General features: G+C 38.7%; 1 protein-coding gene across 50 annotated transcripts in view; it reads right to left on the bottom strand.

The window, feature by feature from the left end:
* Positions 1-13864, bottom strand: part of EPB41L3 (erythrocyte membrane protein band 4.1 like 3) — a 195215-nt gene that overhangs the window by 21612 nt on the left and 159739 nt on the right. For 42 of the 50 annotated variants that reach the window (XM_065585275.1, XM_065585309.1, XM_065585310.1 and 39 more), the window contains exons 9-12: positions 12533-12685; positions 8870-8967; positions 7104-7279; positions 3099-3316 (exon numbers count right to left, since the gene is read on the bottom strand). In XM_065585275.1, coding sequence (XP_065441347.1) covers positions 3099-3316; positions 7104-7279; positions 8870-8967; positions 12533-12685 — 645 coding nt within the window. The remainder of the gene's footprint in view (positions 1-3098; positions 3317-7103; positions 7280-8869; positions 8968-12532; positions 12686-13864) is intronic. The other 8 variants (XM_065585276.1, XM_065585271.1, XM_065585281.1 and 5 more) reach the window with 1 other exon arrangement.

Below are 13864 nucleotides of genomic sequence, written 5' to 3'. Positions count from 1 at the left end.
AAAGAAGCCTCGCCTACAAATAATAGTTGTAAATAACTTTTCAGAAGGCCCAGGAATGGCCCTCTTCACCAAGGACTACATGAGTACACAGTGTGACTTCCGTATCCCTAGGAAAGAGCAATTGCACTGGCCCCAAACAGACCACTAGGTACAGGAAGTTTGGGAGCAGACTGGAGGAGGGGACATAGGATCCTGGGCTATGCAGATGCAATGTCCCCAACAGCCCCTCACTGGCTGTGCAAGGGAATACCATTGCAGTCTATGGGCTAGGGTTCTAACTACATGAGCCTTGTGGGTAAGGGCTGAATTACATACAAAGCCAAATCCCTCTGGTTTTGTGCTAGAAGAGTAATTTTTTTCTTTTACCCTTTATGCACAGGCAAAAAAAAATGCAGCCAATACTCTTCCTAGAAAGTTCGCTCTACCTATGAAGAACAGGCAGGATTTACTACTCTTTCATTGAGATGCAAGAATGTTAGAAAGGCATTCAACACAATATTTAAAATTTAAACAAATAAAACAAGACAATGGTGTGAGTTGCCACGAGGGAATACACTCTATTTGTGTGCTGTGTAACTATCACATTCCCTCGTAGCCTCTCACTGGCATTCTTTAAAAAAAGAAAAGAAAAAGGCCAGTAGATTCATCATAATGTTTGTTTATTTTTAGACACACTTGGTCAAATTCAATATGGCCCACTGTGAATAAATGAAACAGAGAACCAGCTCCATTACCCAAACTGCGACAACTTGAACTGCGCCCATTATTACTGTCTTCCTAGACCAGTTTTCTACATTTCACATGCATTTACAGTCTTACACCCTGATCCCAAAACCAGCTCCATGTGGGAACAGGCACCCGCCTGCACTGAGCCAATTGCAAGATAAGGGGCCTTAATGCCATATCCTACTATCACTAGTTACTGTGTGTAAACCTTACTACGCATTTTAGTAGCAGGAGCTGGTCCCCTTAAGATTCACATTTACATTAAAAAATTACCGATTTCCCCCATTATTTTCCTTTAGCCTAGTATCCAAACAGATCACATAACTACACACTTCCTGATTCCAGTTAATTTAGGTAATGATGCATCCAATTTCATAGTATTCCAGAATTAAAAAAAAAACAAGTAAAAAACCATTTTATAAATTTGAGATACTTATGTTTAATATAACATCAATTTTAAACATTATTCAAAATGAATTCCTTTTTTAACTCTCTGCCAATAATTTTATGGTCAAGTGCTATGTTCAAGTCCATACCTGTTTTGAAGTGTCCAAACAGATTAAATCTGGATGAAATTACTTTATTATATGTGATATATGCACACAAACATTTCTTTACAATATGAAGCCAAAAGTCATAATTTGTAAATTCTTCCTCTGCAGCAATATTTTAATGAATTTATTTACATGCTGGGAGAATTAACATTTAGAATTTCTCCTGGTATACCAGTTAGACCTGCAATGCTTAATTCAAACTGTAAAATCCCTTATCAGAAAAGCTGAAAAACTATATACAAAAGTTTAGATTTCTTTGAATAAGAATCGAATTGAAAATTGGTCCAGTTGCTTCTTAAGGCCTGATCCATATTCCCATTTAGGTCAATGGCAAAACTCCCATGGTCCTCAATAGAAACCGAACTGGGTCTTTAATAGTGTTTTAAAATTGCAGCCCTCTTAACTGATTACTTAAACACAATTTTTATTTTTGAAAAATAAATTATGTATTCTGGGGGTGGGTAAGTAACTTCACAATGTTCTTCTGAAAGTCTCATTAGCAATTTCCAGCTATATGTCTCCTTTGAACTGCAGCTCACTCTCCTGCTTGACCTAAATTAACAATCCCATAGGGACAGCATTTATTTCCAGTGGATATTTTCTCCCCCATCCCCCCCCCCCCCGACATACATTTGAATTTCAATATAGTCTTTTTCATTCACAATCCTTGTTAAAAATTACAAAAGGTATTATTTTTTAAAGAGAGCTCTAAAGGGTGGACTCTGTTTTGGGGTACAATTTGCATGTGTACATTTTTTTCCCTGAATTTTTGAACCTGCAACTTAATTGTAGGTGTCTGTATAGAGACTTAAACCTCCAATTACTTACCTTATTGCAGGCATATCTCAGGTAGTGAGAAGTGCAAGCTCTCAGATTTGTATCCATAATTTATTTGTGGGTATAAAATGTGGAGGTGCAATTTTGTGCTTCTAAGCAGGCTGGGCCTCACCCTTTTTGAAAATGTGGAGCATCAAAGTTCAAAAAATGTCCCTTTGCATTATATCCTAGGTACAAATATTTCACAGGCTATTTTTTTCTGATGTAGAACAGGAAGATTGTTTGGCTGCATATTTCCTGATTCTACCTGCTTTTTCTTCAGTGTTAATCTCTGAAGCTCGGCATTTGCTCTGTTTGATTTACTCTTTATCAAAAATAGAGCAAATTGAATTCCAGAGTTATTGGGAGAGGAGAATGGGATGTGGTGAATGACAGAAATCTATACCATATGACTAAGGAGTAGAGAAATGCCAGTAAAAATAGGCTTTTCAGTGCAAAACTACATAAAAGGGAAGCCAACAACTTACTAAGCCAGAAAAAAACATGCTACAGTACACTAGCACCAAACAGTTAGGTGTAGAGATTATATGCCCATTAAGTATGTGCTGAGGTATGGAATGTGACCAGAAAAAAACCCAAGTGATTCTTCAAACACTGAACTGTGCAAAAAAACCCTGAAAAATATTGTTGCCTATTGAAAAGTGAACAATAACAAAATAAATAAAACAAAAACAAAAAAGATCAAAAGTGTAGTATGTAAATGCCACTTCTTTTAGATGTTCCCTGTTGAAAGCCATATCACACTGACTGCTAAATCAAACTGTTTCTAAGCCAAATAGCAGAAAGCATGAATTAACTTCAAACACATCACCTACTCACTCTCAGAGAGTACATAGCAGCGTACAAAGTTTTCTTGTTATGCGTTTAATACACATTCTCTTTCTTATCCTTACTGAATTTTGCTTCTCTCTCTAATAATTACTGTGGTGCTTCAAGTACTTCACAGCTGGGTGAGTTAAATAGTAAACCTGAAAACATTACCTTTGTGTCATGGCGTATTGCAGAGACTGGAGTGATTTCCTCTCCTTTTTTTTTGCCCTCTTCCTCATCTCTTTCTTCCTCTGCTTTTTTCTCTGGAGTCACAGTGGTTATCAAGTTGGTTTGAGAGATGCCCTTTGTTGTGGCGTACTGGCCAGTACCAACCTCTGCAGCAGACATAGAATCCTTCATGTACATTTCATGGTTTTCATTCACTGATGCTAAAAGCAAATATAATTTAAAGAGATAAAGTCTGAAATAGCTTGTTCTGCAGATCTGAATAAAATTAGAAGCTGGGTTAGTAAAACATTATTTTGCTGAAAACATGAAAATATATTTCAGGTATCCAAAAACATGCATATATACTTAAATAAAAGTGTTGTGTACTTACTTTAAAGGTCTGGGTTGTATAGACATACATACACACATTATTTTTCAGATGTATGTGTATACACACACTACATTCATAATGCATGCATTACGCATTATTTTGAACTGTTAGTAAGCTGTTAAAGCGCTTACCATGATTCAATATCTGAATGAAACTAATGCATTGCCATATTAGTAGGCCAGGAATGTAAGAAAAAATAGCTATGACTTCAGCCACGAGTAGAGGAACAAAGGAATTTTTTGAATCTCTAGTCACAATATAACTTAATGCAAATCAAATGCATTGTATATAGCTGCACTGCATTACACAAAATGACATTCTTAATGTAACACATGCATAACATCTGAGAAGCAAGAAACAGCTTTTCTCTCTTCTTCTTCTTATTATTCAGAATTAAAATCTGACAGTCAAATATGCCCACAACCTCAAAAACAGGATGGCAAAAATATTGTGTTTAGGCCCATGGACTATCTATGTGAGTAAGCCAAACAGGATATGGCTTTTCTCAGTATTTTAGGTCTTAAATGTTCAATAATCTATAAACCTAAATACATATTAATGATTCCAAAAGTAGTAGCAGATTAACAAATAAATACAACTATATGCCTAGATCCTGCACAGGAATAACTTTATGCATGTAATCAGTTCCTAATCCAATGGGATTGCTCACACCCATAAGATTACTAGCACATGTGAAAGTTTACACTAGCCCTGATCCTGCAATTTCATGCAATGAAATCTGAATGAATGCCAAAAGACCTCTCTTCCCCACCCTACTAGGTCTATCTATGCAAATTAATGTATTTTAAACCTGGCAGATCCTAATACACTCATAAGAAAGCATTTCAAATTTCTTGTCTCTTAGATGACCTTTGGAGGGGGGGGATGGGGACTGTTTGGATATTATAAATAAAATAAAATAACACAGAAGGGTAATTTGTGCTTGGAGATACATGCACAGCAGTCAGGTCACTAGTTGCTTGGTAACCAGCATGAAGCATATTAGAATTAGAAGGATCCAAATTAATGAATGATAAGCACCGTTGGCATCCGTTTCATGGGGAGAAGGGAGGGATTGTCACTAATATGTTTAAAATCACAGATTTTCCCCCTAACCTCAGTAGTCTTCATTATGTATAATCTGTGTAGCATTTGTGATATCCTTTTGTCAGCATTCATTTTTTAAAAATGCAGTCATTTCAAATAAAGCTTCTTAAAAGACTTTTTTCACACACACACAAAAAAAATCAAAAACCAATTAGGAATGTGGGGTGAAACAGCACAGTACTAAAAACTGACCAAGTAGTTTAGATTTCTGAACAGCATGCTGGTTTAACCTAAAGGAGAAGCAGGACCTTGATTTCCATGAGCTACAAAGAAGGAAAAAGGAGGAGGAAGGAAGTAATATTAACCTATGCCATATTATCCTTAATATTACATAATCTGAATTAGTTTACGTAAAAAGCTATATCTCATATCATGCTAAGCAGCTATGCTAGACTGGAAATAAGAAACAAATGCTATTTGTTACTCATTGAAGAGAAATGATTCACCTGTGAACTTCTATCATATTCCTATGCCATTTCCACGCAGAAAATTAAATTACAACCTTCATACAAAACCAATAATTCATCTAAATCCTGGAGAAAACTTTGAATGCTGGTTTGCTGCACACATACTGGCAGATGCTAGCAGCCCCCACAAACACTTCTGAACAGCCCCCAAAAGACAAAAGTACTTTGCAGTGATGGGGCTGAGGAATGCAGCCCAGGAATGATGTTTCTTCCAAACATTTTTTTTAAACTATTGTACATGCAGTTTAGTGCATCCCATACTCTGTGAAGTGTTCTTCAGAAGGGTCTTTATGAGTCCAGGATAAAGAAGTCATCACTGGCAGGAATGGACTAGTAACATTCCAAGATGGGAAAGCCAGCGAGAGTTTTTATCTATGTAAAATCTGACAGCAGGTGTATTTTATTGTAACTGTTTTCCATTCAACTTTACATATTTTTGTTCACTATTTTTAAAATTATGTATTTACCCCAGCCTTACCCCGTCCTTCTCACAGTCCACCTCTGCATGCGCATTCAGCTCTCTCTCTTACTCTCCTCCCTCCCAGCTTAACTTCACCCACTCCTCTAGGCACTCACTCATCCCTTTTTCTGGCTAGTGCATCTGCAATGTATCTTGAAGGGAAGGGGCATACTAGGCTGGGTACCTTTCACAGTCTTCAGAGGCTAGGAAATTTGTTTTTCTCCTTCTTTGGCTGGATTAAAAAGCTGATCGAGCAAAGGGGATCTTTGCTTTCTCTCGAGATCATCTCTTTTCCTCCTGAGGCCTAGAAAGGAACCTCTCAGTGCAAGGGATTCTTGCTCTCTAGTGGAGATCAAGTACACCATAGGAAGCACATGGGAGCTGGGCCTCTGCCTCATCCTGGCTGGATAGCAAGGTGAATGGTAAGGCCCATCTTTGTAGCTGGGAGCCAGGAGGCATTGAAAGGGGGAGTTGGCCTATGCACGTTGCTGCTGGGAATGCCTGCTGAGATTCTTCATACAGTAGAACACCAGAGTTATGAACACCAGAGTTACAAACTGACCAGTCAACCACACTCCTCATTTGGAACTGGAAGTACGCAATCAGGCAGCAGTAGAGACGGGGAAAAAAAGCAAATACAGTACAGTACCGTGTTAAATGTAAACTATTAAAAAAAGAGGGAAAGCAGCATTTTTCTTCTGAATAGTAAAGTTTAAAAGCTGTATTAAATCAATGTTCAGTTGTAAACGTTTGAAAGAACAACCATAACGTTTTGTTCAGAGTTACGAACATTTCAGAGTTACGAACAACCTCAATTCCTGAGCTGTTCGGAACTCTGAGATTCTACTGTAACTGAAATCAGCAGCATGGAGCAGAAGTCAACAGGGTGCTATTTCTATGTCTTGTCCCATCATACACTGTGCTCCTTATACACCAGTAGCTAACAGAGGGGCATTGGTTCCAGGATACAGTCAGTGCGCTTGCAAGCAAGGGGGAGCTGACCAGCCCTTTAGTTCAAGAAAATAACTAGCTCATTAGCTTCCTAATCCAGACTTGAGTGCATATAACTGACAGTGGATGGTACGTTCAAAGGCCCTGAGTGACAGAGGAGAACAATTTCTTTTGAAAGTCAGTAGGAGTTGGTGACTTTGGAGCCTTTGAAAATCTTGGTGACTTGGGAGCTTAAGTGACTTAGGATCCTTTGAAAATCTCACCCTGCTTGCTTAACTGGAGAAAGGTGCTCAGTGGCGTGATTATTTAGCATCACATAACATCTGTCCAGAATCAAAACCTTTTAAAATCCACCTAGATGAACAACCATACAGAAAAATGTTTGGTTCTCTTGCCGCATAAGTATTATGCTACAGACTGTGCAAAGTTACTAAAAGCAGGAGAAGGGCCAATATTTATTTAAAGGCTATCTACTTATAATAAAGAATCATCGTGAATATACTTACAGGTCTCATTCAGCAGAAGCTGAAGGGATACGAGATCACAAGAGGTTTATAGCTATTCTCTAGCACTGTCCTTTATGATTATAATTTGTGACAAAACTCCAAGGAAGACAATCAAGAGGATCTTACCCCCATCTAAACTGCGAGACATAGTATAACGTTTGCTGGAAGAACGCTCAAAGTAAGGTGCAGGACGGTCTATTAGTGCACTGGCTCGTCTGGTTTGGGCTTGTGTTCTTCCACTGTAGCGGAATTTGGAACCCAGTGTAAGGAATTTCTTTGGCGGTGCCTCCGGTAACAATAGCCTAATACACACAGAACAGTAAAAATATTATTCCACACACAAAGAATTTATTTTGTGGATTAAAAAAAAGTAAAATGTTGTGTATCTTTACCTATCTTAATCTGTGTTCTGTCAACCTCTGTGTAAAGGGAAACATAGAGCATGCCCTCGACATTGGCTAAGTAATTTTGTAATGGTATACAGAAAGACTGAGTTTTTCACAAAAAGTCTTTATGGGGAAAATGAGGTTATTTAGTGAATGAATCTCTTATTAAAATAAAGAGAGACACCTCAACACTGTTTTTTTCTAATCATCAAAAAGAGAAACAAAGATTCAATGTTCTTGTGGACTGTCAGTTATGCTGCCTGAAGCCAGGATAAGGCCCTTGCCTACAGTTGAGGTTTTTGTTGATACAGCTACACTGGAGACTGGCCATCGATCCTTGCAGTCAGGCCAGATTCTCAATGTACACAAGGCCCTACATGCATACAGGTGTTCGAATTTTTGAAGTTGGGGCCCCCTGTACTCTACAATTACACAGGTAGTGGAATTTGCTCTTTCCCCTTCTTACCATGGAGTCGTACTGCAAAAACTAACCTTTCCTTTGGGAGTGGGGGAGGGGAGTAACGTATTTTTACCCCTTGTGATTGCAAAGAAAACTTTCCAAATGTGAACCAAATGTAATCAATAGGATGGATAAAAAAAACGATGACTTAAATTTTTTTTTTAATGTAAATTGGAATTTTTACATTTAAATTAAATACGGGTTTATTTTTAAACAATAAACCAATTTTAAATTAAATTAGAAGTTCAGAACCTATGTTAAAGCCCAAACTTACTGTATTATAGCACCTAGTGGAATTAGATGATTTTCAGTGGGAACTGGATGCCTTTGGTGCCTTTGAAAATCCCACTCTCATAGGTAAACATTACTAAATATCCCATTGCTTATTACCTTAGTAAAAAAATCCAGCTAGTGTTTTTCTTCCACTTTCCCAACCTGTCTCTCAGGCATTTTTGGGTGACAAAAGCCTGGCTGTATCTTCACAGTTGCTAAATCCCTCAGATGCCCAAGGCTCATTAAATAATGAAAATTATGGGATGGATAAAATAAGTTGATTCAAACATCTACATATGTATCCCAAGAATCATGATTGAATTCTGCAGTTTCATATTTAAATCAACCAAAATGTCATTTTTTTTATTTTTATTCAAGTCTAACAAAAAATTTCCAGTTGCCACACAAGTTGTGTGTGTGTGTGAGAAAGAGAATGTGTACAGAAATTATGGGACAAATTTCCAATCAGCCCATAAACTGTAGGTGTTAGACAAACATTAACTGATAACATCATTGTGCATATGAAATGAAAAATATCAAGCTGGCAATCAAAATCATGTGATATTTTAAGGTCCAATTAAGGACCAGCCACAGTTGGAATAATTTTGGTGAAGCATTACAAATACTTTGGGAATAGTAATCTTTCCAAATATCTCAGCGATCAGAGAGTAATAATTTGATCCCAAGTCATTTGGCTGTATTAGCACAATTTTTTTGGGGGGGGTGGGGGGTCAGGCTTTATTCTAAACCTTTAGGAAGGAAACCCCACATACCTGAAAAATGTGTGGTGTTCAACACATACTTTCCATAAACGCTTTGCAGCACGATGATTTGGCAACTTAAACCCAATAGTGCTTTCAAACTGTTCAAACTAGGTAGAAAGAAAGAAAAACTGAGTAGTTACAGATTTATATAGATTCAAAGGCCAGAAGGGACCACTATTATCATTTAGCCTGACCTCCTACATAACACAGGCCATAGCACTTCCCTGAATTAATTCCTTTTGGAAATAGAGTGTCTCTTTTACAAAAACATCCAACCTTGATTAAAAAAAAATTAATAAAAAAAAAAAAAAACCCACAACCCCTGGTAAGTTGTTCCACTGGTCAACTACCCTCATTGTTAAAATTTTTCACCTTATTTCCAAATCTGAATTTGTCTAGCTTCACTTCCAGCCATTCCTTTCTCTGCTAATTTGAAGAGCCCATTATCAAATATTTGTTCCCTGTGTGAGTATTTATAGAGTGTAATCAAACCACCCTTTAACCTTCTCTTTGTTAAGCTAAACAGATTGAGCTACTTAAGTCTATCGCTATAAAGCATGTTTTCTAATAATAGAATCATAGGACTGGAAGGGACCTTGAGAGGTCATCTAGTCCAGTCCCCTGCACTCAAGGCAGGACTAAGTATTATCTAGACCATTTTCTAATCCGCTCCTAAAAATCTCCAGTGACAGAGATTCCACAGCCTCCCTAGGCAATTTATTCCAGTGTTTAACTACCCTGACAGGAAGTTTTTCCTAAAGTACAACCTAAACCATCCTTACTACAATTTAAGCCCATTACTTCCTGTCCTATCCTCAGAGGTTAACAAGAACAATTTACCACCCTCCTCCTTGTAACAACCTTTTATGTACTTGAAAATGTTATCATGCCTGCCCCCACCCCGCAGTCTTCTCTTCTCCAGACTAAACAAACCCATTTTTTCCCAATCTTCCCTCATAGGTCATGTTTTCTAGACCTTTAATCATTTTTGTTGCTCTTCTCTGGACTTTCTCCAATTTGTCCACTTCTTTCCCAAAATGTGGTGCCCAGAACTGGACACAATACTCCAGTTGAGGCCTAATCAGCACAGAGTAGAGAAGAATTACTTCTTATGTTTTGCTTACAACATTCCTCCTCATAGATCTATAACGGGGCATACTCACCTCTCGTGAGTCCCCCCGCCCTCCGGCCAAGTGTGTGCGCCTGTACTCTATGTGGTGTCTCTTTGATGACTCAGCCCTCCAGCCAAGTCACACACAGTCTGTCTGCGTGTTAAAAGCAAAGCAAATCCCTTCCGGGGTACAAGTCCAACAGGGTCCTCTCTCAGTGCCCTCAATAATGCCTCAGTTTGTCCCTGCTCCAGAATAGAACGGTGTCCCAGGGCTCCTTCCCTGGAGGCAATGTCTTTGCCCTCTCAGGACCTTTCTGGCCCCAGCTCTTCAGCTGGACTTCTACAGTTCAGTTCCCCCTCTGGGGTACCTCCGTGTCTAGGCCACTTCCCCCAGTGACTAATGGGGAGCTTGGGGGAACTGGGGAACACCCACTACTCCAGGTCCCAGCCCAGGAACCCTGTAGTTAGCCGCTGTCCCTATGTCCCTTTATCTCAGGCTTCATCTACACTGCAGATGGGATCAACACTCTGAGATCGATCCACCGGCGGTCGATTTAGCAGGTCTAGTGAAGACCCACCAAATCGATAGCAGATTGCTCTCCAGTCGACCCCTGTACTCTGCCCCCAACAAGAAGAGTCAAGTAAGTCGATGGGAGAGTTTCTCCAGTCGACCCCCCGTGGTGTAGACCCTGCGGCAACTCAACCAAGGTACATCGACTCCAGCTACATGAATGACGTAGCTGGAGTTGTGTAGCGTAGGTCGACTTACTGCGGTACTGTAGACATAGCCTAAGTCGTGCTACTGCTCGAATTCCCTGGGCCACTTCCCCGTGGCCCCATGTCATCTTCACCTTACCTCAGGGCCTTGTCCTGATGGAGTCCCTGCAACCAGCTCAGGGATCCTTTGCAGCCTCACTGGCTTCTGGCAGCACTACTTAATCCAAGGTCGTGCAGCTCCCTCAGCCAGCACACACCATGCACACTCCTCCAGTTCTAGCAAGGAACTGAACCTCACTCTTGCCCTGCATCTCTTCTCATACTGACCCGCTGGGCCCTGATTGGCGGCTTCCCACACAGCTGCTCTAGGCAGTCTGGAGAACCTCTCTTCTGGCCTTTTCTGGGGTGGAGTGTGGCAGGGCCACGAAGCCTCCAGCAGGGGGCCTCAGGGCCTAATCCACCCCTTCACAACATCCCAGAATGATGTTTGCTTTTTTGCAACAGTGTTACACTGTTGACTTATATTTAGCTTGTGATCCACTATGACCCCTAGATCCCTTTCCGCAGTACTCCTTCCTAGGTAGTCATTTCCCATTTTGTACGTGTGCAACTGATTGTTCCTTCCTAAGTGGGGTACTTTGCATTTATCCTTATTGAATTTCATCCTATTTACTTCAGACCATTTCTCCAGTTTGTCTAGATACAATTTCATATTAATTTTCTCTACCTATATCATTTCATTACTCCATATGTACATACCTGCATATCTCTACAAATATATACACATACAGTCTCCTGATTCCTGTCTTGAAATCCCAGTTTGGGTGATGATGGAATAGTTTGTTAGGACTCCGAATGAGGAGTGAGAGTTTATTGATTAAGATGGCTGCGCTATGCATTGTAGCACAGCACAGACTTTTAAAGAAAGGGCTTGGGAGATTTAGGAGAAAGAATTATGTGGTTAGTGCCTTTCAACTATTTGTTGCTCTAATGTTTTAGCAACTTAACTGCAATGAGAAAACATTTGAATTTTCTGACAATAGCCTGAGGTGAGAAAGAGTCCCCTGAGATTGATTTGGGTTTCAGAGACCACTAGGATTAAGGAGGTATATAGGAAAGGAACTGGAGTTAGTAAACGAGAGTGGGAAGCATTTGTCTAATCTATCTCTATGGGGTTGAATATCTTCAGAAGCAAATGAGAAGGGCAGGTCATTGAAAGGGTTTGTGGTAGATGCTATGCATCCAATCAAACCACCAGAGGGCACTCTTCATACAATAGTTCAAAACACCTTCAAGCACTTCAGAAGATGAAGTGTTGTAGATCTGAAACGACTAACATTCTTACGTACCAATATTACTGATGGATAGATATTTTATTCCATTGATTTAGTATTCCAGGATATCTGTAAAGCTCTGAATGCATGGCCTATGTGCTCCTCTGATTGGAAAGGGGGAACAGACCCGTTTAAACCATGTGTAATCTCTGACCAGCTACAGTGAGAAGCACCCAATAAATAAGTGTATTTACTAATATTTTATCAACATATTATTCACATTCACAAAATATTTATGACGTGGTATATGAGAGTATTATCTTTAAATGCAACAGGACAAATTCATCCTTCATGTTATTTCATGACCCAGAATGTATTTTAGACATATTTTAAATAAGGGATTTGCCTAATCTTTCCTAAGAAAGGGGGAAAAAATTCAATACATCTTAAAAATTTAGATGAAGAGTATTGATACAAACTTGTGAAAAATGGCAAACAAACCAGTCCATGAGGTCACAAGGTACTTTGAATAAGTTTCTTTTACTAGTATATGTGTCAGGGTCTGCTTACCTCTCCTGGTCGGATTTTGATGTAGAAATTGTTCCTCTTGTATGAAATTTTCAGAACCTTTGGCCAGGCAAATCTATTTATCCTGAGTCTGTCTCGATATATTAAGAGACCACTGGCACAAACCCCTAACATGATTTCAACTCCTTCAGAATCCTGAAAAAGTAAGCAACATACTTTGTGGATTTCTTCTCTCCTTTTCCAAAGTTCCATAATTTTATATGTCTTGTTCTTATTTGAGCTACATATTTGAACTGTGTTAGCTGTGGTGACTCATTAGGTAACCTTAGCTTGCTTACTTATTCATATCTATACAAACAGATGTAAGGTGCCATATTTAACAACATCATATACAAAGAAGATGAAAGATTTTACTGAATGTTAAAAACTTCTCTGAAAGACTCCAAAAAGGAAAAAAAATAGCATAAGAGGTTTAACTACACTGATAATTGCTTTATTAAACAGTATTACCTCCCTAATGCTATAAGCACAACCATAAGACTGGGAGTGATGAGGGACATTTCTTTACTATCCTGTTTACTATATCCCTCATCATCATGATTGTTGGTCTTGTGCAGTTTCATATCTAGTTCTTCCCCAGGTTATTTATTTATGTAGTTGCACCTATGCCCAATACTCTTTCTTCCTCATTTCTCTGCCAGCGTAAATGAATTAGTAAATAGCAAAAAAAAAAGCAAAAAAAAATAATAAAAGAGCAGCATTTAGAATGGAATGGTTCCTTAAAGTCTTTGCTTATGGGGCTTGTGCTGTCACTCATTTTGCCTGAGAAACCAGGCTGCAGTTCACATTTCTCAGGACTTTAAGGTGTCAAAAGCACCCCTTTAGAAATCTTACAAAATAGTCTAAAAATCTCTCTTTGCCATTTACTATTACAGATGCATGCAACTGGAGATTTGTAAAGGATTCATTTTTCATTATATTTGTTTCATCTAGCTTATTAAGTACCATCGGAAACAAAAAGGTTATCACGTTAAGCTTGGAGGCTTTTTTAAAAACAATTTTAAAACAATTTTAAGTTAACAGCAATCTGACAACAGAACTTACAAAACTTTCATACTATGACAGTCATGAAATGAGTGAATTGGTTTCGTTTAGTCTCCTAGCAAATCATCTTTTAAAGATATACTGAAAATCTGGCTGCATTTTAAGGTGAACCAAAAGACCAGAGGCATAGTTAATTTAGTTGTAAAGGAAATTCACAATTTGAAAATTCTACTGCAATTCAAAAATTGCTCATGCTGAACTTTCTCAAGGTGAGATATACACCAAAGAACTAGACAGTGTGTAAAACGTACTGCACCATGAATGAGAGAT

This window comes from Chrysemys picta, chromosome 2, assembly GCF_011386835.1.
Source record: "Chrysemys picta bellii isolate R12L10 chromosome 2, ASM1138683v2, whole genome shotgun sequence".
Classification (NCBI taxonomy): Eukaryota; Metazoa; Chordata; order Testudines; family Emydidae; genus Chrysemys; species Chrysemys picta.
This window is presented reverse-complemented; position numbering and strand designations above follow the sequence as displayed.